Here is a 24371-nt window from a genome sequence, read left to right as displayed (position 1 = left end):
TACATTGCTGTTACCTTTGTTAGCTTAACTAAAATGAGCAAGGTTATGCCTAGGTGTACTGCAATCAGATTATTTTTGTGGTGTAGAAATACCTCAAGAGAGAACCTGAAGAGGTTTAATTGAGGGAAAATTTTCTCTTGCCTGTGGCCAAGGAGCGTACATCCATGCACGTTATTCTGGCTGTCCCTATGATGACTGATGACTAAGAGATAACTCAATCAACTTGGAATGGACCTGGGGATGCCAAGAATTAATTTAGGCCCTTCTCTCAGACTAAACCCAAGGGGATCATGATAGGAAATTGTTCCACTGCCTAAAATGCCCTTACTCAGAGAATCACACAAGAATCATACCTCTTCATTATCTATTTTACATATGATGTATTTGTATTACACACAGTCATCAGTCATTTAAGGAAAATATTTATATATATATATATATATATATATATATATATATATATATATATATATATATATGTATGCACCACCAAGCTGCAGGTGATGTCCCATATCGCATCTGCTTGGCATCAAGCAAAAACAGCAGCATTTCCATGCAATCCCAGTATTAAAGCCACAAACACTTCAATGAGTGACAAACACTTTATATAACCAGGAGTTGTCAGAGATTTGGTTAAGCTACACCTCAAAGAAAAAAAATCAGTCCTGAAAATCCAATTGCACCAGTATTAAGAGACAGAGAAAGATTGAAGCCAATTCATTTTGGAAACCTCAAAACTTCCTAAACTAAATTATCCACTAGAGTATTATTAATCTAATATCCCATGACTGGCAGTACCAGAATTGAATGCTGTATATAAAGCAAGAAGGGGTCAAAAGTCCTTGGAACCTAAGGAGTTCTGAAACTCAACAGAAAGACTGGCTTCATTTTCTGAAGAAACCCCAAACTTCTTAGGACAGTGCAAGTTGATGACAACCAGCGAAGCTGAAGATCTTCTTTAAGGTCTTTGTTTGTATGAGGAAGGTGAGGCTAAACCCTGCAGTGAGGCTAAATTCTGTGCTTATCCTAATTAAAGGAAAACAACAGATAAAAACCTCTCTGTTACCTTTAAGAACAGGATTTTTCATTATCATACTTCTTAGCAAAAAAAAGCATGCCATAGTTAAAAATAAATAAGATTTAAATGTATGTAAATAAACAACTAAGCTCCGCTCAAATAATTCAAGCATACATGAGTAAAATATGAAAAAAATTATACAACATAAGGAGAAAAAAGTCTTGTAGCTATAAACATAGATATACAGATGCAGATGAGAGTCACATTTCAATAGAACTGCTCCTTTTGGTTTGGTCAGGGAAAAAAAAAACTTTGAGATAATCGTACAACTATAAACCATTCTGCATGTGTGTAGATTGTTGACTAGAAATGTCAAACAAAAGCTTGAGCTGTCTGCCTAGAGACTATTATAAACATTGAGAAAACATTGTTTTAAAATATTTTGGCTACATGCTTTCAATCAATTACTGATTTTAAATGTACAATTTTTCATGTCTATATCAGTGCCTACTGCCTACACTAATTTGTATGAGGACAGCACAGCATGTCAAGTAAATACTATAGAAATTCTTGTCCAACACAACACAAATCGTTTCATATTGCCAAGCTGCTTTTTCCTCATTCACCAATTTCTCTCTTAATAAAATGTCGCTTGAAAGGATAATTGCATGGCAGACTATAATGTCTGGAATGTTTCCAGTTCTTGCATTAAACATTTGCTTATCTCTGCTTCTGAGAATGCTTTTAATAATTCTCTGGCTTGTTCTTGTTTGGTAGTTTAACAGCAGGACATACAGTATTCATAAACGAAGCCTATGCGCTCCTCCATAAAATACAAAAATCAAAAGTTTTGGAGGTCCCTCACAAGCAGGAAGACAAGATAAAGATGGTTTTTTCTGTCCTCTGGTTTTCAATTTTTTGTGTCTTGTCTAAGTGTTCCAGCCTAGCTACATGACACTGAAAGACCAGTACTGGTCTATCTACTACCGATTGGGTACCAGCTTCAGCAATAACTGAACAGAAGCAAGGTGTGACATGCTGGAAGATATACCACTCCAAAACAGGATCGGGATTAAAGTTATTCTCTAATATAGCTCTCAGGGTAGGATGAGGATATGGTAAGTGTGAGTCTAACAAATCACTAGGCTGCTCTGAAGCTGCCAGAGATTACTGCCTTGGGTTCTTCATTATACTGGCATTAGAAGGTGCTTAGGCTAATGTATTAAATGACTTCATCATCTTTACACAAGGCAATTCTTTAGGCCTGATTGTGAAGCTCCTGGCTACCAACACATATGTCAGGCTGTCCCAAGGTAGTTTATGGCTCCAAACAAGTATCTGGCCACAAATAGATCTAAGCTATAAACTGGTATTGCCAGTTAAAATAAAATTACACCGTTCTCATAGACTGAATGTTACCACCTATAGTTTAAGGTTCAAGACTTGGGATCTGAAGGTGAATGAAATCAGAGAAGGGAGCCCTGAAGAAAGTAACTGTCTACCCAAAATAACACCTCTTTGAGAGTCTAATGAATAGTCCTATGGCAATTTTTGGCATGGCTTTGATTGACTTTATTTCTTTGCCATCACAAGGCAGTCTTTGATCTGTAACTAAGTCACACAGATACCAACAGATCAAGTTCACACAATATTGGGGATTTCTTCAAAGCAACAGCTTTTGGAGACACCAGACACACTGTTGAAAATGCCCATGAAACTGAGGTGGTCCTCCACAGCTTTGGGCAGGAGACCCAGAGCACCCTTGAAAAGGTTATATATTTGACTCTTTTTTCCATTTTCTTTGCACTTCTGTTTTAAGGGGTCAGTTTTTGAAGGTGTTTTCTTTTTTCATCTCTGCCAGATGTTGATCTCATAAATAAACAATGTCTGTATCAATTACTTCCATCAGCATGATCCTGAGGCTTCCTGTTTTTCAGGTTCTCACCAGTGGAGTCACAAAGGATCATCACTTTATCATTTTCTGTCAATATATCATCTCTGTGCTCCTGCCACTTGTGATGCACCATGCACTGGCTGCACAAGTCCCAGTGAAGGGAAATGAATGCTTGGCTACTCCTTTCCCAGAATCCAGCCTATGCTGGTTTTGTGCAAACTCTGACAGCATACCTTATTTGTTTCAGTAACTGTCTGTGATTTTACTGGATTTATGGGCATAGGTATTCTACAAAGATATTTAATATTTCAGCTAAAATAATATTGATACCCTCTCGCTCTAGCACTTTCACAGGCCTTTACTTCTTTAAGGGCATTCCTGGCCATTTCTGTTTATATTTAGAATTTCAATGTATTGAACATCAACTTTAATACACGCAGCATTATTGGTGTGACTAACAAGATGATCCCTACATTTTATTTTCTAAAACATGATTCTCTTCCATAGGTCTGGAATATGTGGGTCTGTTTTTACTGATCTTTTAAAAATCTCTTGAAATAATATTCTTTAGTCTGTGTTAAAGAGTTGGTTCTGCACGTGTCTTAATTCTGTTCATCAAATCTTAATTGTTTTTCTGAAACTAGCATTATCCTGTTTTAATTCTTCTGTGAATTTATGATAGTATCTGTCTCCTGCATATTTCTCAAACCTCCTTAATTATGGAAATAGAAAATGGTTTGTTTTTCTTCAGGTAACTGGAACCAATGTGCTGTGATTTTATCCCTATTGTTTTGCAGGCTCCTTTGGTAGCACCTGCTATTCATTACTGAACTTCACTGATATTATGGGTTTGACTGCCTAATGTAAATGTAAAAAAGAGACCAGGGAACAAGGAAGAGGAAGTGCAACTCTGTGGTCCAGTGAGGAACAAGGCACTGGCCTCCAGTCCCTGCTGCCAGGATCTTAAACCAATGAAATTGCTTCCCTTGCAGTTCTGAGTTGGATGCCTATGCTCCGAAGAGTTGCAGAAATTCAGGCATACCCCTGAATTAATCCACACATCCCTATCTACTACCTGTAGGCATCCTGCTGAGCAGCTGAGATATTCAGGTTGCCCTTGGATCAGTCAGGTCTCCACATTCATAGAATCATGGAAAGTTATGGCTGGAATTGACCTCAGGAGGTCAACTAGTCCATCCCCCTGCTCAAAGCAGGACCATCCCCAACTAGATCATCCCAGCCAAGGATTTGTTATCTGGGTTTTGAAAACCCCCAAGGATGGAGCTTCCACCACCTCCCTGGGTAACCTGTCCCAGTGTTTTACTACCCTTCTAGTGAGATAATTCTTCCTAATATCTAACCTAAACCTCTCTTGCTACAACTTGAGACCATTGCTCCTTGTTCTATCAAATTGCTCATTGTTCTTCCAAAACAAATGTGTTGTGTTCACTGTACAGGAAGCCTGGGTGCCTAACACCTTCTCCACTGAAGGAAAAATAGTTCTACCCTTCCCACTCTTTGTTTGATATGCATGAGATTACTAGGAGGGTTAGTAAGCAGCCAGTTGACTACAGTACGTTGACTACAGTACGTTGACTACAGTACGTAGAAGAAAAATCAACTCCTTTCAGATCTTGTTATAATTAACTGTCTCTTAGATTTTAACAACTGTGGAAACAAAATTGATAGGTTAAGCTGTCAAATATATGGCCTGTGATCAGATCAATTTCATCTGCAGGGCCTGGTTTAAATTATGATTTTGCATTTTTCATGAAAATCACAAAATTAAGTAATTTTCAGGAAAAATGTGATTTTCAACAATATCCTCCACCGAACAGCCTTATCGTGGCATTTTATTGCAACAAGATGGCTGCTGTAGGCTGGGGAAGGCAAAAGCCTAGCAGCCCAAGGGGGGTTGTGGGGGAGAGGTCACATAAGGGTTGGGTGGAGAAGAGAGCTTAGGGATGGGTAGGGGAGGAGCTGTTTGCTCCTCTGGGCAGGAAAACTGGGGCTCCAGGGGTTGGGGGCAAGGGGAGAGAACACACACATGGAGAAGCAAACAGCCCTTCCCCTACCTGGTGCCAGGGCCATCTGCCAAGGCAGACCCTAGGAGCCCCAAACCCCCAGTGCCCCAGGTTTCCCACCTGGAAGAGCAAACAGCCCCTCTCCTGCCCCATGGGGATGGAGACATAGGCTTTTCAGCAATGATCACAGGCCTTGGGAACAAGGTCTCTGCTACTGCAATTAAACCTGGCCCTAAACCTGCCCCCTGAGCCAGTCAGGTGTGGGAGGGGGTGTCACAATCTGGGCATAAAAATGGCAGCCCCTGCCACAATTGGGCCATGAGATTAGCATGCTGGGGTCATGATTTAAACCAGGCCCTCCTCATCTGATGTATTTATAGTACCTGCAGAATATATTCAGATTATGCTGAATCTCAGTTTTTATATTAAATAAAATGTTCCTGCCCCCACAGTGGGGATGAGCCAAAGGTAAATAAATGCAGCATTATCTTCCTCACTCTGCAGTCAGCCAAGGAACAGACCAGCTTCAGAGTTATGAAATCTGCAGCTTTAAACTAATCTCAATAAAGTATCAAAAAAAACCTGTCAACATCTTTGTACTGCTGATCATTTTAAGATATGGAATAGGGATGGAGTAACAGAGAAGCTCAGAACAATGTAATCTAAGAAACTGCTGCAGGAAAATCTGTGGGGAACACGGCACAGGGGACACAACGGTGGGAGTCTACTACAGACCTCCCACCCAAAGTCAAGAGCTTGACCAGAAGTTCGCCTGGGAACTGGCTGAGGCCTCATGCTCCAGGACCATGGTTGTCACAGGTGACTTCAATTACCCAGACATCTCGTGGGAAGATCACTCAGCAAAATCTGACTGGTCGCAAAGCTTCCTATTGTGTGTGGATGACCTCTCCCTGACTCAAGAAGTCTACAGGCCAACAAGAGGTAAAGTGCTGCTCGACCTGGTACTGGCTACTGGGGATGACCTAATTGGCGACCTAGTGATGGATGGGAAGCTGGGTGACAGCGACCATGAGCTGATCACCTTCACCATCCACCGTAAAGCTGGCAAGTCATTCAGCAACACTGAAGTCCTTGACTTCAGGAAAGCTGACTTTGACAAGCTCAGGAGGCTCATCAGTGAGGCCCTAAGGGACCACGACCCCAGAGGGAGGGGAGTTCAAGAAGTGTAGTTGCTCCTCAAAGTAGCTATCCTCAATGCACAAACTAAGTCTATTCCATCTCAGAGGAAAGGCAGCAAGAGGGCACAGCAGCCCCCCTGGCTCTCCAGGGACCTAGCAGACCTCCTGAAGCTAAAAAGAAAGGCCTACAAAGGATGGATGATGGGATTCACCTCCAAGGAGGAATATTCTGCACTTGTCCAGTCCTGCAGGGAGCAAACCAGGAAAGCCAAGGCTGCAACTGAACTCCAACTAGCTTCAAGCATCAAGGACAATAAAAAGTCCTTTTTCAGATATGTGGGGAGCCGGAGGAAAAGCAGAGGCAACATTGGACCCCTGCTGAACCAGATGGGACAACTGACAACTGACTCCCAGGAAAAAGCCAACCTATTAAATAGGTACTTTGCGTTGGTCTTTCATCAGTCCCATGGGACACCCATGCCCACTACGGGACAGGGAGGTCCAGGTGAGGGAGGTCCCCTGCCCTCCATCAATGCTGACTTCGTGAAGGAACACCCTGAGAGGCTGGATACCTTCAAGTCAGCTGGCCCTGACAATCTATACCCCAGGGTACTCAAGGAGCTGGCGAGCATCATAGCCCAGACTCTGGCACGAATCTTTGAAAACTCTTGGTGCTCTGGTGTAGTGCCTGAAGACTGGAAGAAGGCCAATGTGGTGCCTATCTTCAAGAAAGGGAGGAAAGTGGATCTGGCAAACTATAGGCCCATCAGCCCGACTTCTATCCTGGGGAAGATCTTAGAAATGTTTATTAAAGAGGCCATCTTTAATGGACTGGCCGATGCCAACATCCTGAGGGATAGACAGCATGGGTTTGTTGTGGGTAGGTCTTGCTTGACCAATCTCATTTCCTTCTACAACCAGGTGACCTATCACCTGGATAAGGGAGAAGAGATTGATGTCATATATCTTGTCTGCAAAAAAGCCTTTGATCTAGTATCCCACGATCATCTCTTGGCGAAACTGGCCAATTGTGGCCTTGGGTCCACCACAATCCACTGGCTGAGAAATTGGCTCCGTGGTCAGACTCAGAGGGTGGTAATTGATGGAAGTCAATTGTCATGGTGCCCTGTGACCAGTGGGGTCCCCCAAGGCTCTGTCCTTGGACCCATATTGTTCAACTTCTTCATTAATGATGTGGACATTGGAGTCAGAAGCAGACTGGCCAAGTTCATTGATGACTCCAAACTGGGGTAAAGCATCCACACCAGAAGACAGGAGGGCGATCCAGGCTGACCTGGACAGGCTCAGGAAATGGGCAGACGAGAACCTGATGGTGTTTAACACTGAAAAATGCAAGGTTCTCCACCTTGGGAGGAAAAACCTGCAGCATCCCTATAGGATTGGCAATACTATGCTGGCTAGCACTACGGAAGAAAGAGACGGGGGTCATCATTGACCACAAGATGAACATGAGTCTGCAATGCGATGCTGCGGCTAGTAAAGTGACCAAAACGCTGGCTTGCATCCATAGATGCTTCTCAAGCAAATCCTGGGACGTCATTCTCCCCCTGTACTCGGCCTTGGTGAGGCTGCAGCTGGAGTACTACATCCAGTTTTGGGCTTCACAGTTCAAAAAGGATGTGGAGAAGCTTGAGAGAGTCCAGAGAAGAGCCACGTGCATGATCAGAGGTCAGGAAAATAGACCTTACGATGACAGGCTGAGAGCTATGGGGCTCTTTAGCCTGGAAAAGCGCAGGCTCAGGGGTGATCTGATGGCCACCTGTAAGTTTATCAGGGATGACCACCAGTATCTGCGGGAACATTTGTTCACCAGAGCGCCCCAAGGGATGACAAGGTCGAATGGTTATAAACTACTGCAAGACTGTTTCAGGCTGGACATAAGGAAGAATTTCTTTACTGTCCGAGCCCCCAAGGTCTGGAATAGCCTGCTATCGGAGGTGGTTCAAGCGCCTACATTGAACACCTTCAAGAGTAAATTGGATGCTTATCTTGCTGGGATCCTATGACCCCAGCTGACTTCCTGCCCTTCGGGTTGGGGGCTGGACTCGATGATCTTCTGAGGTGCCTTCCAGCCCTAACGTCTATGAAATCTATGAAATCTATGAAAGGCAGTAAAAAGGAAAAGAAGGGAAAAAATAAGGAGAGAAAAAGCATAAGGAAGAGGAAGAGACAGATAAAACATAATCGGCATGTCTAAAGAGGGAGACATTTTATTGTGTGATACTGAAACTACCAACATGCTTATACAGAATACTCACTAAATTATTATTTTCTATGGAAACTAAGTTTCCCATCATTATAATTGGAGTTTCTGCTGTGAATGAAAATGTAGGGGATCCTAATTTGATACTCATGGATCAAAGCTAAAAAAATTCAGTTCCTCTCCAAAGAATCAGTACAGTGGCTCTACTAAAGACAGTAGAGTCACTGTCCAATCAACCCTACACAGAGGAGATTTACCTCAGCTGAGGCAATCATTCATGATTGCACTGTACGTACCTAAGGTTTGAAAAGCTGTCTATAATGGGCTTTGCCATTTAAGTATTCTGGGTTTCTCTGCATGTTGCTTGCTCACTCACTCTCTTTCTCCCCCTCTGTCTTTCATTTTTCCTGTCTTTTGTTATCATCATGTAATTTATATTCAGATAGCACCCAGAAGTCCTAGTCAAGGGTTAGGACTCACATCATAAGAAGTTTTCTGCAAAAAACATTACTTTTTCCCATGTGTCCTGAAAAAAGATTTTGGCTCAGTCTCATCCCTTTCAATTGGTCATTCCCGACAGGCCTTTGACCAGGAAAGCCTTACCTCTAGATTTCCCTAATTAGTTATGTGCGATGAAGGGAGTGCACTGATTAATTACTTGAAATGTACCAGAGTAGCATGAGTCTTCAGCTGTTCCTGTTATATCAGGCCTAAATACATTACAGGCTAAAACCTTGAACCAACACCAAAAAGAAAATGGAAGTCAGTGGAGCCCAGTACTAAGAATACAATAAGTTCTCAGTTATTCTTCCTATTAAAGAGGTGGACAGCTGTATTTTACACAAAACAAGCTGTAATGCCCTTAACTTTGGATCCAGTTACAGTTGGGTACCATGATCCATTCTGTAGGTAACACACACAAGGTTCACTGAACCCAGATCCTCATTTAAGAAGAAAATTAGCTCCTTCTGGTACAGCATAGAACAGGGGTGGGCAAAATATGGCCCACGGGCTGGATCCAGACCACTAGGCCATTCTGTCTGGCCCACAGAGCCCCTAAATTTTTTTTTTTTAATTACTATTTATTTGCCTCTGGCTCCCATCAAAAATTACTTGAGACAGGGGCAGCAGGACCCAAGGGAAGCCACGGCAGGCCCCTGGAAGAGCAGGGCCTGCCTGGTCCCACTCCCACCCCAGCCAGAAGCCCCTGCCTAGGACCTACCTAGCAGGGGCTTCTGGCCTAGGACCATGGGGCTGTTCCCGGCTGTGCCAGAGTGGAAAACTCAGGTAAGAGCGGGATCGGGGCTGTGTATGCTGGTCCCCGCCTGACCACAGGGCTAGGGCACAGGGCTGAGAGCAAGGGAGCGTGCGAGAGCCAGTGCTAGTGTTCTGGGGCCAGCACCAGTGGGGCCCAGAGTGGGATGGCTCCCCTCTCTCCCTGCTTCAGCATGCCAGCCCAGCTCCACAGAGTCCAGCCAGCTGCACCCCGGACTCCTGACACCCTGCTCTGTGCCCTGCTGGGGCACTGCCTGGCTGTCACTGGCTCCCAACCCCCTGTCCAGCCCTGGAGGCAGTGCAGGGGGTGCCTGGAACCACTGGGGGTGGCACAAGTCAGTGGGGACCTGGCCTGGGGCGTGGGAAGTGCGGGGAGGTGGCGCAGAATTTGAATCATGTGCCTGAGGCTTGGGGCAGCAATGACCTGGCTTCTCCCACCATGAGAGGCTTTAGTGGGTGCTGGCACCCCAGGGGTAATGGCCCAGGTCCCCTGCTCTGCAGGGGCCTGGTGGCAGCTCGCTCCCCAACCCCAGGACAGGCGGGGTGGCTGCACCAGGAGCAGGAGCAGAGCCACGGCCACTTTATTGCTCCATAAGCTCCTGCAGCTGCGAGGAGCCCAGGGATCCTGGGGAAGATCCTGGCTGACACTGGGGACAGCACAGGTTGCCTGCTCCTGAGGCTGCTGAGGGTGGCATGACCCGGCAGGGTCCCAGCCCAGGGTGTGGGAAGCCCAGGGAGGCTGCAGGAGCTTCTGGAGAAAAAAAACAGCTGTGGCTATGTCTGCAGCTCTGCTCCAGCTCCTGAGGCCAGGAGGTGAGCTGCCAAAGGGCCCCTTTGGGGTGGGGGGGTGGCCCTTCCCCCCAGAGTGGCGGCATTTTGCCAGGGCCACCCATGGGGGGGGGCAGCCAGACCATTGCCATCCCAAGCCTCAGGCACGGGATGCAACTTCTGCTCCACCTCCCCCAGCTTTCTGCATCCCAGGCCATATCTCTTCTGGGTCATGCCACCCCCAGCAGCCTCAGGTGGCCCCCTGCACTGCCTCTGGAGCCAGCCAGGAGCTTCCCCAGGATCCGGGCCTCCTGAAAGCTGCAGGAGCTTCTGAAGCAGAAAAGTGACTGTGGCTCCACTCCAACTCCTGGTGCAGCCTCCCCACCCATTCCAGGGCTGGGAGGCAAGCTACCGCCAGACCACCGGGCCCCTGTGGGGTGGGGGTGCTGGGCCTACCCCCTTGGGCAGTGGCACCCCCCTGGCCACGGGTGGGGGGCACAGACAGGCTGTTGCTGCCCCAATCCTCAGGCATGTGATGCAAGTTCCACACTGACTCCCTGTGCCCTAGGCCATGTTCCTGCTGGCTCATTCACCCCCAGCAGTTCCAGGAGCCCCCTGCACTGCCCTTCAGGCCTGACAGACCCTTCCCCAGTGGCCCCTGGTCTCCTGGCAGCAGCAGGGCCACCAGAGGGTAAACGCAGCCATGAGGCTTCGGGCAGAAAGGACCGAGCTGGCTCCCCCCATGGCCAGCCCCAGGGCACAACACCACATCGAGGGGGTGGCCTGGGCCCCCCTGCACACCAGGGACCCAGAAGCTTGCCCTTGGGATCTAGGCTATTGCTGAGCAGGGCCGGGTGCTGACCAGCTCAGTGGGGAGTGCACAGGGCACTCCCATGCACACCTCACATACCCTCAAACCCTTCCTACAAACCCCACAGCCACACCCTCCTCCACACATCCCAGAAATACCATACACACACACACATATCCACAGCTCCCCACAAACCCCACATCCACCCACGCACCCATACCCCCCAACACCCCTGCACACCCCACACACTATGCAAGAGTAAGACTGCATTTGAGCTATTATGCTATCACTTCTACATATAAAGCAGAAACACACACATATCAGGACAAATATATATATATTTTTAATTGACTTTAAATATAATATTATGGGTATTTGATTTTTAGTACATAATTTGTCTTTTTTCTGGTTCTAAGATAGTAAACCCTCTTCCATGAAGGAGTATTTCCACAGGCAAGGGGAGGGACTTCTGGTGGCAAGGGTCAGAGGTCAGGGGTGGGACTTCTGGTCCCAAGATGGTGACCAGGGGACAGGGCACCTGTCAAGGTGCGGGGCTACCCATACGGCCCTCAACAGCTTGCCAAAACTCGCTAAGCGGCCCTCCGCCTGATATAATTGCCCGACCCTGGCATAGAAGAAGCCATTTCTCACTTCAAGAACTAGCTTACATCCAGTAGTGATGAATCCAACACGAACCCACAGGTTTCAGATTACCACTGTAAGTGGAGAGCAGGAAATTTCACTGGAAGACTTCAGATTCTTCACCATCTCCTTAAACATTTTTTTCCCCAAACATCTCCTAAGACTTGCCTATATTAAGGTGAACCCTCAACTTGGGTTCTCTGTTGTCAAGAATTGGGATAACTTTCCAATAAAATTGGTCATAAATACTGAGATTTTTAAACCAATGTTAAGGGAGGCTTAAAAATTTCTACCAGATTGCATTAAAATAGATGTTTTCAATTAATAAAAGTTACTTTGAAATATATTTTCATTAAGACATGTTTGCAGCAACACATACCACACATTCAGTTGTTCTCTGTGCTTTGGGAGGGAGGGAAGGGGGGAGCTTGACCCCTGGATATTCAAGGGTAAAAAAAACCTGCAGAAAAAAAAAGCTGAGCAGCACGCATTGGAGCAGCATGCGCCACTCAAAACCAGAGCCTGGCCAGCCAGAACTATGTTGCAGCTGCTGGCCAGGCTTTGCACGGTAGGATTGCCACTGCTGCAGCCATGGGAGGTCCCCAGGATCCCAGGTAAGGCTTCTGGGGCCAGCCCAGTGGTGGCTTCAACCTCCCCTACTCCTTATTTTCCTTCTAAATAATTTACATTGCTAGTACAGCTGTGTTGGGGATGTGCAGGATTCTGTCTTAGTTTTTGGGGGCTAATTCTCTTCCAATGTCACTGTTGCACTAATATATGACCAATGACTTCTAAACAATTCTTTGCAATTTAGCACTGTATATGTGAGGTTAAAATCATTCCCACAGTATTACAGGAATTAATTCAGATGCACTGCCCACTGATACAGAGCTATAATGGCAGCTCTGAAGGTGGAGACTCATTTTAATCCACAGAGCAAGTACAGTAAGCAGCTGGGCTCTCCACATGGCCCTAACAATATGCTGCATATCTGACAAGGTAATTCATCATTCATTAGCCTCAAAAACTGTCTTCCAGGAACCAACTAGAAAGCTTGCTTTAGAAAGGAGCCACCTACCCAGTAGAAACTGAGTGAAGACTATAAATTTATTCCATACAAAATACTGAATGGAATACTACAAATGACTTGAAATCTGGGCTAAATTTCATTAATGATAACCTAGAACCAGACAAATCCAGAAAATAAATTAATTGTTATGAGGTGTGACCCCCAATGAAGTCAGTGGCTAAATTCCCATTGATTTCAATGAGACCAAAGCTCTCACTATGGGGTTGTTTATATTCACTACTTTAGTCCAATAGAATTAATTGCTATTTTCACCAGGAACTGTATCAATTGTCCAGTGAACTTAGAGGGCATTAAGTTAACCAGCCATCTTTGCTAAAATCTTGTATTAAATCACTGTGTACATACCACCTTTCATCATTCCCACTTCATAGCACTTTCGTAGTCGGCAAGCTTGGCAGCTCTTTCTCCTGTTCTTGTCGATGGTACACTGATTAGTAGCAGGACACATGTAGTCATTGTGCCCTGTAAATCCAGAGGAAAAAGAAAAAACAATTATAAATCAAAAAAGATGAACGGAGATGTAAGTTTCTATAATGATTTATTTTAAATGTCTCACTGACAGCTCTAATCACAAGGAATTGAATATCTCTGCCCAAAAAAGGCACACTAGGGATATGCTTATGCTTTCATACAAAAACGTTGACAGTGGATATGTAGATAAGACTGAACCTATGCTTCCATGCTAAGTTTTGCTTTCAATAAGTTATACTAAAGTGGCCTAAAAACACAATGATCACAATTATGTAATAAAAAAAGAATGATACTACAGTTTTATTGTCCACAGAAGAGAGATGGCAAGACTCCTGCATTCTATTATCAGCCACTAATGTATGTAAACTTGCATAACTTATCCTCTTCATGCTTAGTTTATCCAATCTGGAAAAATAAATAAAATATTACCTAACTCATTCATTGTGCTGCTGTGAGGATTAACTAATTGCAAAGTACTGTAATGACCCTCAGAATAAAAAGGATTACAAGTGTGGTAATGTTGAAGTGATGTTGTAGCCATGATGATAGAGGAAATATGTGAAAGGCAAAGATGTTTCAGGGGAGTGATATATTTTATTAGATCAACTATATAACTGGAACAGGTCTAAGACAAGTTTTTGAGCATAAAGTGCAAGAGCTTATATAAAGACCTCTCCCAACTACACAATTGGTGCAATAAAAGATATCACCCCTAAAAAATTCTTATCTCAAGGATTACAATATCATTCAAGGATCTGCCACACTTTGGGGCTGTGAAAAAACCAAAACCATATAATTTTAAAATGTTGAACATTTAAAATTATTTTAAAACATTGACAAGAAACAATTGACTATCTGCGTTGTATGTCTATACAGGCTCTAACTCAGGTTAGGTCCCTGGTAAGTTTCACTTTAAAAATTGTCATTTAAAAATGTGTAAGTATGTTTAAGACTATCTTCTAATGGTACCCATTCCCTGTCACTGTGAGCTGCATTCTTCTCAATCATTACAGCTGACACTTCTTGATTTTTGGTGCTGACAATTACTGGGTATTTCAGCCTGTCACAGTAGAAACTATTACTTTCAATAGATTTCTATTCCTGATAAATTGTATTAGACTGATGCACAAGGAATATGTTTCTACTGCCTGTTTAAAAACAATTTTTCCAATCAGAGAGAAAGTTTGGCAAAGATGGAAAACAGTCCAAATGATTTTGCCCAGTGCTCTTCAGTCTCACTACTAAAGAGGACAAGGTACAGCACAAAATGAAGCAGCTTTACTGTAGAACTGTTTGTTCTTTTTTCAGGTCAGGGATCCCTGAGGTAGAGTGGGGTGGGAGCCTGACAGAGGCCTTGGTCTTGTCAAATCCTCTATCCTTGATTACCATACAAATTAGAAAATACAGAGTAGAAATGACTATCAAATTACAGCAAGAACATCTGCTGTCCTATACTATGTTATTGAGATCCAATCAAAATAAGCAAAACAGTGTAAACTTGCTAACATGATGACAGTAGACCACACACTGTCTGAAAAGACAGACGTATTAATTATTATTAATATTATTCTTACTTGTACGCTCTCGTTAATTGAGTGGTATGATTAGAACAACCTGAATCCACAGACTTCCATGCAGGACCAAATTAAAGAAATAGTTCAGAGAGATTACCTTAATCTAAGACCACCCATTTTAATATTCACTTCTTTTTCGTCTTACACAATATGTTATAGATAGATAGAGCCTTATACAGCTGAAACTGTTCTTTACCTAACTTATCTTTTATATAGAGAGATATATATCTACATATATCTATATTTTTAGATCTATATAGATCTATATCTATAGATAGATTTAGATCTATATCAATATCGATATAGGTATAGATATATAAGGTAAGTTAGGAAAAGAACAGTTTCAGCTGCATAAGGATATATCTATTTAAGGAGGAAAATGCCACGTTTAATTATTTTGCCAAGTATATGATCAAGTAAAACAAGTGTGCCCACCCTGCAGCCCACTAACTGGCACAAGAAGCAAGGGGGAGTTCCCACTTTTATACAGAAAATCATAGGGGTCAGGGTCACAAGCCAACAGACCAAAGGAAGGGAACAGTTAAAAGGTAAATAAATATCAACACTGTGGTAAGATATATTCAGCATCTTAATTCCCGCCCCCCCCCACACACACACACACATACTCCTCCAGAGGTGTCCCCAAACAAGCCTTCAGTCCCTAGAGCACTCAAACAGCAAATTTGGTTTGGTCCCCAAATCTAAAGCCAACCCTTCAGTTCACAGTCCTGGCTGACAGAGCCAGTGAGATCTCCAGCTCCACTGTTTACTCCTCTGTGTAGGGTTGACCAGGTTCCATGTACACACTGCTCTCTCCTTCCCTTATTCCAGCCTCAAGCTTCCTCTTCATTTTTATTCTTGACCTGAGCCCCTGGGGTCTTCTGGGAGTAGTCCAAATTAACAGTCATCACAGCTCTGCAGACTGCCCGCTGGTTCCTCCTTCTGTTACATACCTTACATGCACCTTACACAAGGATAAATCCTTGTAAAACATAGCCTCATTCCTCAGCCTTGATTCATAAACTAAATTTGATGGTTCTGAAATGGGGAAGTAGGAAGAACCAAATACACTTAGTGTCTTTTTCCTTCTAGCTTGACTTTTAAAGACCAGGTTCTCATTTCTCTGGAAATCAATATGTGATCCCACATTGGAAGAACCAACAGGCTCCAGGTCCTTAAAGAATGCCCACTGAGATCAAAGTTAAACACAGGTTTCCCTCAATTTATGAGGGTTCTTTATATGAGAACTCACTTTTATGCAATGAGCATATTTAGACCCATAATTCATTATATGCGAGGTAAATTCACTCTTATGTGATCAGCATAGATGCCCCCCCACCCAAAAAGGTAAGTTTTTGGGAAGAGGGAAAAGGGCCATGGCCCCACTCACCCCAGTCCGAGCTGCAGCGGCCCCAGGAGTGCCCGTCGCAAGCTGCCTGAAGCCACTGAGCTACGCCGTGCTCTGCCTGTCGCTCCATGCCTGGGCTTAGCCCAGCTCCTGGGCTACACCATGCCATGGTGCAGGCAGCTGGTGTTCGCTGCTTCTGTGGCCACTCCAGCACGGGTTATGGTGAGTGCAGACAAGCAGAGGCCCGGGCGGTGCAGGGTGTAGCTCTCGCCCTAGCCCCAGCTGCAGCGGCCCTGGAAGAGCTGACACCAGCTGCCTGCACCAGGGCATGGCCCAGCCCAGGAGCAGAGGTGAGTGGAAACAGGTGGAGCATGGTGCAGCCCAGTGACTATAGACAGCTGGCATCAGTCACTCCCGGGGCTGCTGCAGCTGGGGCTGGGGTGAATGCCGTTCTGTTCCCTCTGCTTTGCTGCCTTGTGCAGCCCCAGGAGCAGCACCCCTCCCTCTGCCCCTTCCCTAATCCCAGCCTCACTCCCTCCCTCCCTCCCTGCCGTAGGAACCTATCCCTATTTGTTACATTGTAAAGTGGGTTCACTTTATGCAAATTTGATATATGCGCCGTTCTCCGAGAACGCATGTACAGCATAAATCAAGGGAAACCTGTATACATTAAAGTGTTTTGTTGAACTGGGGCCTATTGTGGCTGATTTTTAAGAAATATTATGCATAAAAATGCTAAAGACCCACCACTACGGTTGCTTCCATCATGCTGTTCACTCTAGTTGTCTGTATTGTTTCTTTACATTGCGGATTGGGATCTGGAAGTATGATTGGAGTGGGCAGAAAGGTTTGCCCTCCTGGATGACAGAAAGGGAAGCAAAATCGGGTAGGGTAAAGTGAAGTTTTAAAGTTCTGGCGAGTCTATTGTTGTTGTTTCTTATTTTCCAGGCTGTTTCTTATAAGCCATTCAGAGCCTTTCTGGGTAGGGTAGGATATAAATCTAAATAAATAAATATGACTCTGCTCTTGGTTGAACCATAGACCCTAATGTAAGGAATATACTGGCAATGGATATTGTATCTTTACATACATTTTTTTTTTTTAATCTGGCTTATTTATTCTTAGCAGCATTAATATTATATCAGGACCTAAAGAACAATATGAAAGATCTAGTCCTTCCCCAAAGCACTCATAATCTAGTTTTAGAGGAGATATCACATGTAACAGTAAGCATAAGCAGCAGGAAAAAATATTATTTGGGGAGGCTGGACAGTACAGGGCATGCCCACCTGACCCTGACCCTCCCTCCTGCAGGGCCATTGTGGGGCCAGTGCATGCTGGTGCTGTACATGCAGTGGTAGAGGAGCGCATAGCAGGGGGCACTGGGTATGGTGCTGTGGCAGAGGGGCCTGGCAGTGGCGCTGGAGCTGGAGCCGCCAAGCCGGCCCAGTTTGGGGGGGCTAAGCCCCATTAGACCTGTCCTTCTGCCACCTATGACAGTAAGAAACATGTGGAAGAGGAAAGGGGCTTGAAGAAACATAACAACAAAAACAAGATTATGGTTAAGATCAAGTTTATTCTTAAAGCTCAAAAATATTCTCCTGTGCTCTAGAACATTTCTTATTGCAGCATGACATTTAAAGGTATTAAAACACTTGAGTTGTGAACCATTCACTATTCATCATGAGGCCTGTGGCAAAGGCTTAGATCCAGGCCCATTGTACTCCTAAAAGATTTGCATCGGACATTTCCTGCAAAAGGCCTACGTGATAGACAAAGGCCCTGATCCCACTGGAAATGGATGGTGAAATTCCATTTTATTTTAGTCAAGCTAAGTAAGAATCAACATACCAAAACTTGTTAACATTAACCCCAAAATATGTTGTTTAATTAACATGAAAACGCATACACAAAAATGTAATCAACTGAAGGATTTGAGATATCAGACACTGTGCCTAATTAGATCACAGCCAATATACAGAACCAAAGAATCATGTTGTAACTGTTATATACATCATATATAGCCAGGAGGATTACATGAAACTATTGCACAGATCTAATTGAACTGATTCTTTGATTATTCATTTAAAGTGAAACCAATGACAATTAACTACTAATGCTATGAATTCAGTTGAAATGTGCATTTATTTTTTATATCACACAAAAACTTAAACGTCTTAATCCAGGTGTGTCAGGATAGTAAGTTCTAGGATATTACATGTAAGAAGGGTTATGTTATAGTCTTACCTTGGCAGCCAAATAAGCCATGTCTTATTAGCCCAGCTCAGGAGGATAAATTGTGGATTTTCTCTAAGGCAAAAGGAGGGTTGGTGGAGGACTAAGGTTTTGCAAAGCAACAGCTAAGAAAGGACCATTGCAGAAGATTGAAAGTAAAGTTCATACTTGTTTCCTTAAGTTGGAAATAGAGGAAGATGGTAGGGTTTGAACACTAATCCAGAGTGCGCAAATATCTTGGGTGCAGGTTGGAAAATAGTAGTTCCTACTTGTCTCCAAAATCCCATTAGAGTCTCCCAATAAAACAACATATTGATCTCAATATCTCACTATTTTCTTAAATAACAACAGTGGCTATGTCTGTCTCCCTGCCTGCTAGTCACCTTATGTCCCCAGGCTTTCAAACATGTAACCTGGGTTATCATCAGACATGTCCACAGTCTCAACTGAAAGCTACTGGACTTTGGAATCGTATCTTCATAGTAACTACTATACTTTTTTGTGAAATCCACTCCCTGCAGAGATCAGAATGAAATACTGAATCACTCTCTCTCAAAATTTAAATGAAAAGCTGCTTATTGTGTGTAGGAGCAGGCTTTTAATATAGAGTGAAAAGCTATGAATGCAGCATAAGTGCATTGATTTCTTTTTATCTATTGAGCAACTAAGTCCAGCTGCAGTCTTTCTTTCAGAGGAACATAGAGTTATTGATGAATGAATCAAAATCTATAAAATAAACTTTTTAGATGTCTTTGCTGTGTAATTTTCACTCCAAAAACAAAACTTGGCTTTCACTTAAAATGATGAAAAATATTTTTAAAATTTCAAAAAATAAATTCATCATCTTCAATAATTTCAGAGAAGCAAGTTATGAAATAAGTTTGACATTCACTGCATTTTATAGGACCTTAAACGGAAGTCATTGATGACAATTTATATCAGCTGAGGATGTGCCCACCAATCTTTTGAATAAAGCAATTTAAATTATACAGCATTAGATTTATGATATAAACCATATCATTCAAATCTCCAGGCTGGATGCCTTTTCAAATTTATTTGGAAGTTCAAGTTAGACATTTAAGGCAAGGGGCATTTTCTTTTTTTTTCCTTTGTATAGAGAATCTCATAAACCAGTTTCAAAATGGCTGAAACTGATTTAAGATAAACCTGGTTGAATGTAGTATCAAACTTAACTGATTGAGGTCAAACCAGTTTATGAAACTTCTGTCCCAGACCCCTTCCTGGATTAAATTAAATCACAGTCCCCCAGCATCCCAGGATGCTTTCCAGCCCTGGGCTGAGATGGGCTGGGCTGTCTGCTCCAGACAAGCAGGGCTGGCCCTGCCCCTCTGCTCCCCAGCCACAGCAGTGAGAGCTGGCTGACAAGGGGGTGGGGTTAGGAAACCCAGCTAGGGACCGCAGTCTAGGGTTACCATACATCTGGGTTTTCCCAGATATGTCCTCTTTTTTGGACCCCTGTGCTGCATCTGGGCAGGTTTTTAAAATAAGAGGAAATGTCCAGGTTTTCTGCTTTCTGGGTCTGGCTTTTCTGGGCTGGGAGCAGCAGGCAAGCTGATTGGTTGTCAGGGGTCACATGCTCCCCATGCAGGCTATGGCAAGAGAGAGAGAGTGTAAGAGAGAGCAGGCACAATGCGGGAGCTGCTTGGCCTGGGCAGCAGGGCTGTGCGGGGCAGGGGGATGTGGGTCTGGAGTGAGGGACACTGGCAGGGGCTGAAGGTAGGGAGGCAGGGGCACTGGCAGGGCTGGGGAGCAGGGCAGGGGACTGCAGGTCTGGAGTGAGGGGCACCAGCAAGGGGTGGGGGGCAGGGTACTGCTCTTTGGGATTGAGGGGCACTGGCAGGGCTGGGGGTGGGATGTGGCTTGTCAATCGGGGCAACTGGAATGGGCAGAGGCAGGGCGCCAGCATATCACTGCCCCCCCACCATCATATTCCTCCCCCGCCCTCCCAGCCCCACCTCCTGGTGACAAGTGTCTTTTTTTTTGGACCTGGAAATATGGTAACCCTACCACAACCGGATCTGCCTTGGGGGCGGTGGGGGAGAGCACCCCTGTCAGACTCTTGCTCACTAGAGCAGAGGGGGCAAGGGTATGAGCTGGCAGGCCCAGGTGGAGGGGTGGGAGGAGGGTTTAAAAACCCCCTTTCCCACCAGCATGAGACCCCAGATGGGGTCTGCTTGGCAGAGGTGCAGCAGCTCCTGCCAGGCTATTTTCCACTCACCACTGGAGCAGAGGGGACGGAGTCATGGGGCAGGGTGCAAGCTGGGGTCTGGGGCCAGAGAGGGAGTTTAAACCCTGTCCCCCAGCTCAGTGCTCTGTCCCTAGGCCAGGGTGTGGCCATGCCCCCTGATCTCCACTAAAGTGGGGGGTGAGGCACGAGCTGGGAGGCAACAGCCTGTTTCCCCCCCTGGTAAACCCCCAGCTGGGGTCCTGGGCCAGGGAGGAGGTTTTAACCCACTTTTCCATCTTAGTGTGCTAGAGCTGTGCCAGGACTGGATAGCTGCAGAATGCATTTGTACCACTACTGCAATTTTTCCCCACTTCCCTTTTCAAGTGTAAGAGTGAAGCATGCTGCCAGTTTTAATCCAGACAAAAAGGGAGGCCTGGATATCAAAAGCTTGGGAAACACTGATTTGGGTGAACCTCAACCAAGGTAGCATACAAATGCAGGTCAGAGTTTACTTATAGCTAATTTTGAGTACTTTTATGGGTTTGCTGAATCATTTCTATTAGCTCCAATATTTGTAAGGACACATAATAGTCAGTTAAATTAATCAGACCAGAATCTAATTTCTTGAATACTTGGTAACATACAGCATAAATGAGGAAAATTACACATCAAGCACACCCCCACATTTTAGATTTTGTATATAAATTTCAGTTCCAGCAGAACCCTCTTTATCTCTATGTATAAACAATGTCTCCAAGTATGATTTGATTTGAACTAACTGATGATATTCCCTGTATTTTTCATTTTTCCTTCTGCCACCCCAATTAGATGGAAGCAAGCGAGTTGGGGAATACACATTGCACAAGAACTGGTGAGGACATTTGCTGTTATCGGCGCAATTTCACAATCATTAATCATTAAAGTCCATAAAGAATGACATGCAAAACGTAGAAAGATATGTCTGATTCCATTTTCTATTCTGTTCTAGCAAATGAGTTCAGAGTTTTGCAACCAGCCTTAAAGCAAAAAGTTAATTGGCGTTTCACTTATTGCAAAAAGATTTTGAAAGCGAATGGGTGAGGAAAGTGGGGAGGGAAGCTAACATGTTGTTTGTGCATTAAAATAGTTCTCCCACCCACCCAATGTGCATCTTTTAATTATAGGCAAGATCATAAAATAAGGAGCATACTTTTTTCCAAATGACAAATTAAAAAGAGAGACGCCAATCCATTTGGCAGATCCCAATCTCTGAAAAGTCTGGAAGGAAGCAATGACATTTTCTCTCAGTCTCCCCATCTGATAAATCACAATTGTTTTAAATGCTTGGCACATGATCAAACCAACAGCTGCATTAAAGAAAAAACAAAATGTATTACTCCCACTATCTGTGATCACCCCAGAGACAATAAGCATTTTCAATTATGCTCTTTATGTCTCAGAAAGTAAATTACAGTTACACCGTCAAGTAGGACCCAAAGCAAGCCATGGTCTAGTATTTCTATAATTTTTGAATGACATCTATGACTTCACCAACCTCTTAAACTCTCTCTGCCAGTTTAAGGGAAGAAGACCAAGATGTAACTTCCTCCTTCCCTCCTGTCATATCCAACCTGAAGGTGAAAAAACAGGGGGGAGCAATGATCCCAAAAATTCCAATCAGCTACTCCCCAGTAAAAATGGTTGTCTATCTAACTTAACTTCAGGAGTATTTATCATTGTAATAACATCTGGTACAGCAATTACAACTGCCTAATCAAATGACATATCTATATCTTATGCACATATATTGTCTCTGTTGCTGTAATATCTAAGCACAGAGTTTTTAAGGTATTGATCCTCACAGTTTCCAGTTGGGGAAGTGTGTGAGAAGGACGGAGTACAAATACACCTATTTCATTGATGGGGACCAAAGCACAAAAGCTTCAATGTAAACATCAGACAGAGTAGATATTACCTTCTTTCTAATCAGAGGGAGCTTCCAGCAGTGAATGTTTGCATAATAATGCAGCCACTAGATATTTTTGTTTAAATATTTTAATACTGTTTAACATCATTGCTCTAACAAAAAAGTCCATCTACCTTCTATGTAAAATAAAACTTACCCAAATTACACTTAAATCTTTTAATTTAAACCTATGCACCAGATCTCAGCTTTATCTAGTTAATCAAAAATATAGCAGATGTGTAGATTTTAAATTCAGAGGAGAGCACTAAGATTTTCTGGTCAGATACCGCACAAGCCTTGAGAAGAGAAGACTCAGGGGGACACTTGGTTGCAGCCGACAAATATATCAGGGGCATACATCAGGGCTCGGGGGAGCATCTATTCACCAAGGCTCCCCCAGGGGAGGACAAGAAATAATGGGCATAAACTGATTGAAGATAGGTTCAGGCCAAACAGGGAAAAACTTCTTTACAAGCCAAGTGCCAAGACCAGCAGTCTTTCCTGCCCACGTGCAGAGGGGCCGGACCCAATGATCTGTAAGGTTCCTTCCAGCCCTAACAACTACGAAATTATAACAGAGATCTTAGAATGACACCATGTAATACCTACTATAGCAGCAACACTACTTCCAGGTCAAGAAGTAGGACAAGTGTAGCAGCATGGTGTCACAGTAAATCACTAGTGTAGCTATGCCCAGGTGGTCTTTGTTAAAAAAAAAAGTGAGGAATGATTTACTACTTTCACGGATAAAACTGCTTTGGTTAATTACCATGGCAGCTCAGCCTGTTTGATTTTACAGGCCTCAGTTGGTTTAAATATTTCCTTTGTTCCTATGGGTTTATTGCCTGCATATCTGCCTCTCTCAGTACTGCCCTCAGCCCCCATCTCTTCTTCTCTGCCTCTCCCTTCTGTTTATGTATTCAAATTTCTCTCTCTCTTATATACTGCTTTATGCATATCCTTCCACAGCACCTGATAAACTGAGCCAGCAGTCCTCCCGGCCATGTAGCCTGCCCAGGAGAAGAGGGGAGGGGGCTTCTGGCACAAAGGTGCGAAGGCAAGATGGCTGCTGCTCCCACCCCTTGCCACTAATTGGCTGAGAGGGCTGCCTGTCATGCAGGCCCACCCATTTCCACCAATCAGCAGCAAGGAGCAGGGCTATACAATAGACAGTCCTCTTTACCAATCAGTCATGTGGGGCAGAGCCAGTGGGCCCCTCAGTCAATCAGAGGTGGGGGGGGGGGGCCTGGCCATGTTAAACTCTCAAAGATGGTGGCTGGCCCTACAATCTGCCTCTGTAATCAGCTGGCCACCTCCTTAAGTTGGGTAGACCCCTACATATATCCTTTACTTGCTGTTCATCTTATTTAAAAAGAAATACAATCAAAACTCTTCTTATGTGAATGGTGCAAATAGACTACTCTGCCTATCAGATAAAAAAATCAGTATGTGATGATAAGTGTTTTTTTTTAACAACTGACTTCTTTGTTTGGATTCATATCATTACATCTGAGCTTATTATATCTGAGCAATGCTTTTCAGAGTGAATCATTAACCTTTACCCATTTTACAGTTTTCATTGACTTCCAAGCACCTATTAACACCAAAGCAGATTGAGCTCAATAGTTTCATTCTTATAACTGCGTACATTGGACATAGCACCTGCAATTAATAAAGTTAACAAACATATTCTAAAATGCTTTAAAATGAAATGAAAATGAAAGA

General features: G+C 44.0%; 1 protein-coding gene across 5 annotated transcripts in view; it reads right to left on the bottom strand.

Annotated features, from left to right (window-relative positions):
* ESR1 (estrogen receptor 1) overlaps positions 1 to 24371 on the bottom strand; it is a 295315-nt gene that overhangs the window by 132555 nt on the left and 138389 nt on the right. For 4 of the 5 annotated variants that reach the window (XM_019488300.2, XM_019488302.2, XM_019488301.2 and 1 more), the window contains 1 exon segment: positions 13231 to 13347. In XM_019488300.2, the coding sequence (XP_019343845.1) occupies positions 13231 to 13347 (117 nt within the window). 5 annotated transcript variants of the gene reach the window in all.

This window comes from Alligator mississippiensis, chromosome 1, assembly GCF_030867095.1.
Source record: "Alligator mississippiensis isolate rAllMis1 chromosome 1, rAllMis1, whole genome shotgun sequence".
Lineage (NCBI taxonomy): Eukaryota > Metazoa > Chordata > Crocodylia > Alligatoridae > Alligator > Alligator mississippiensis.
This window is presented reverse-complemented; position numbering and strand designations above follow the sequence as displayed.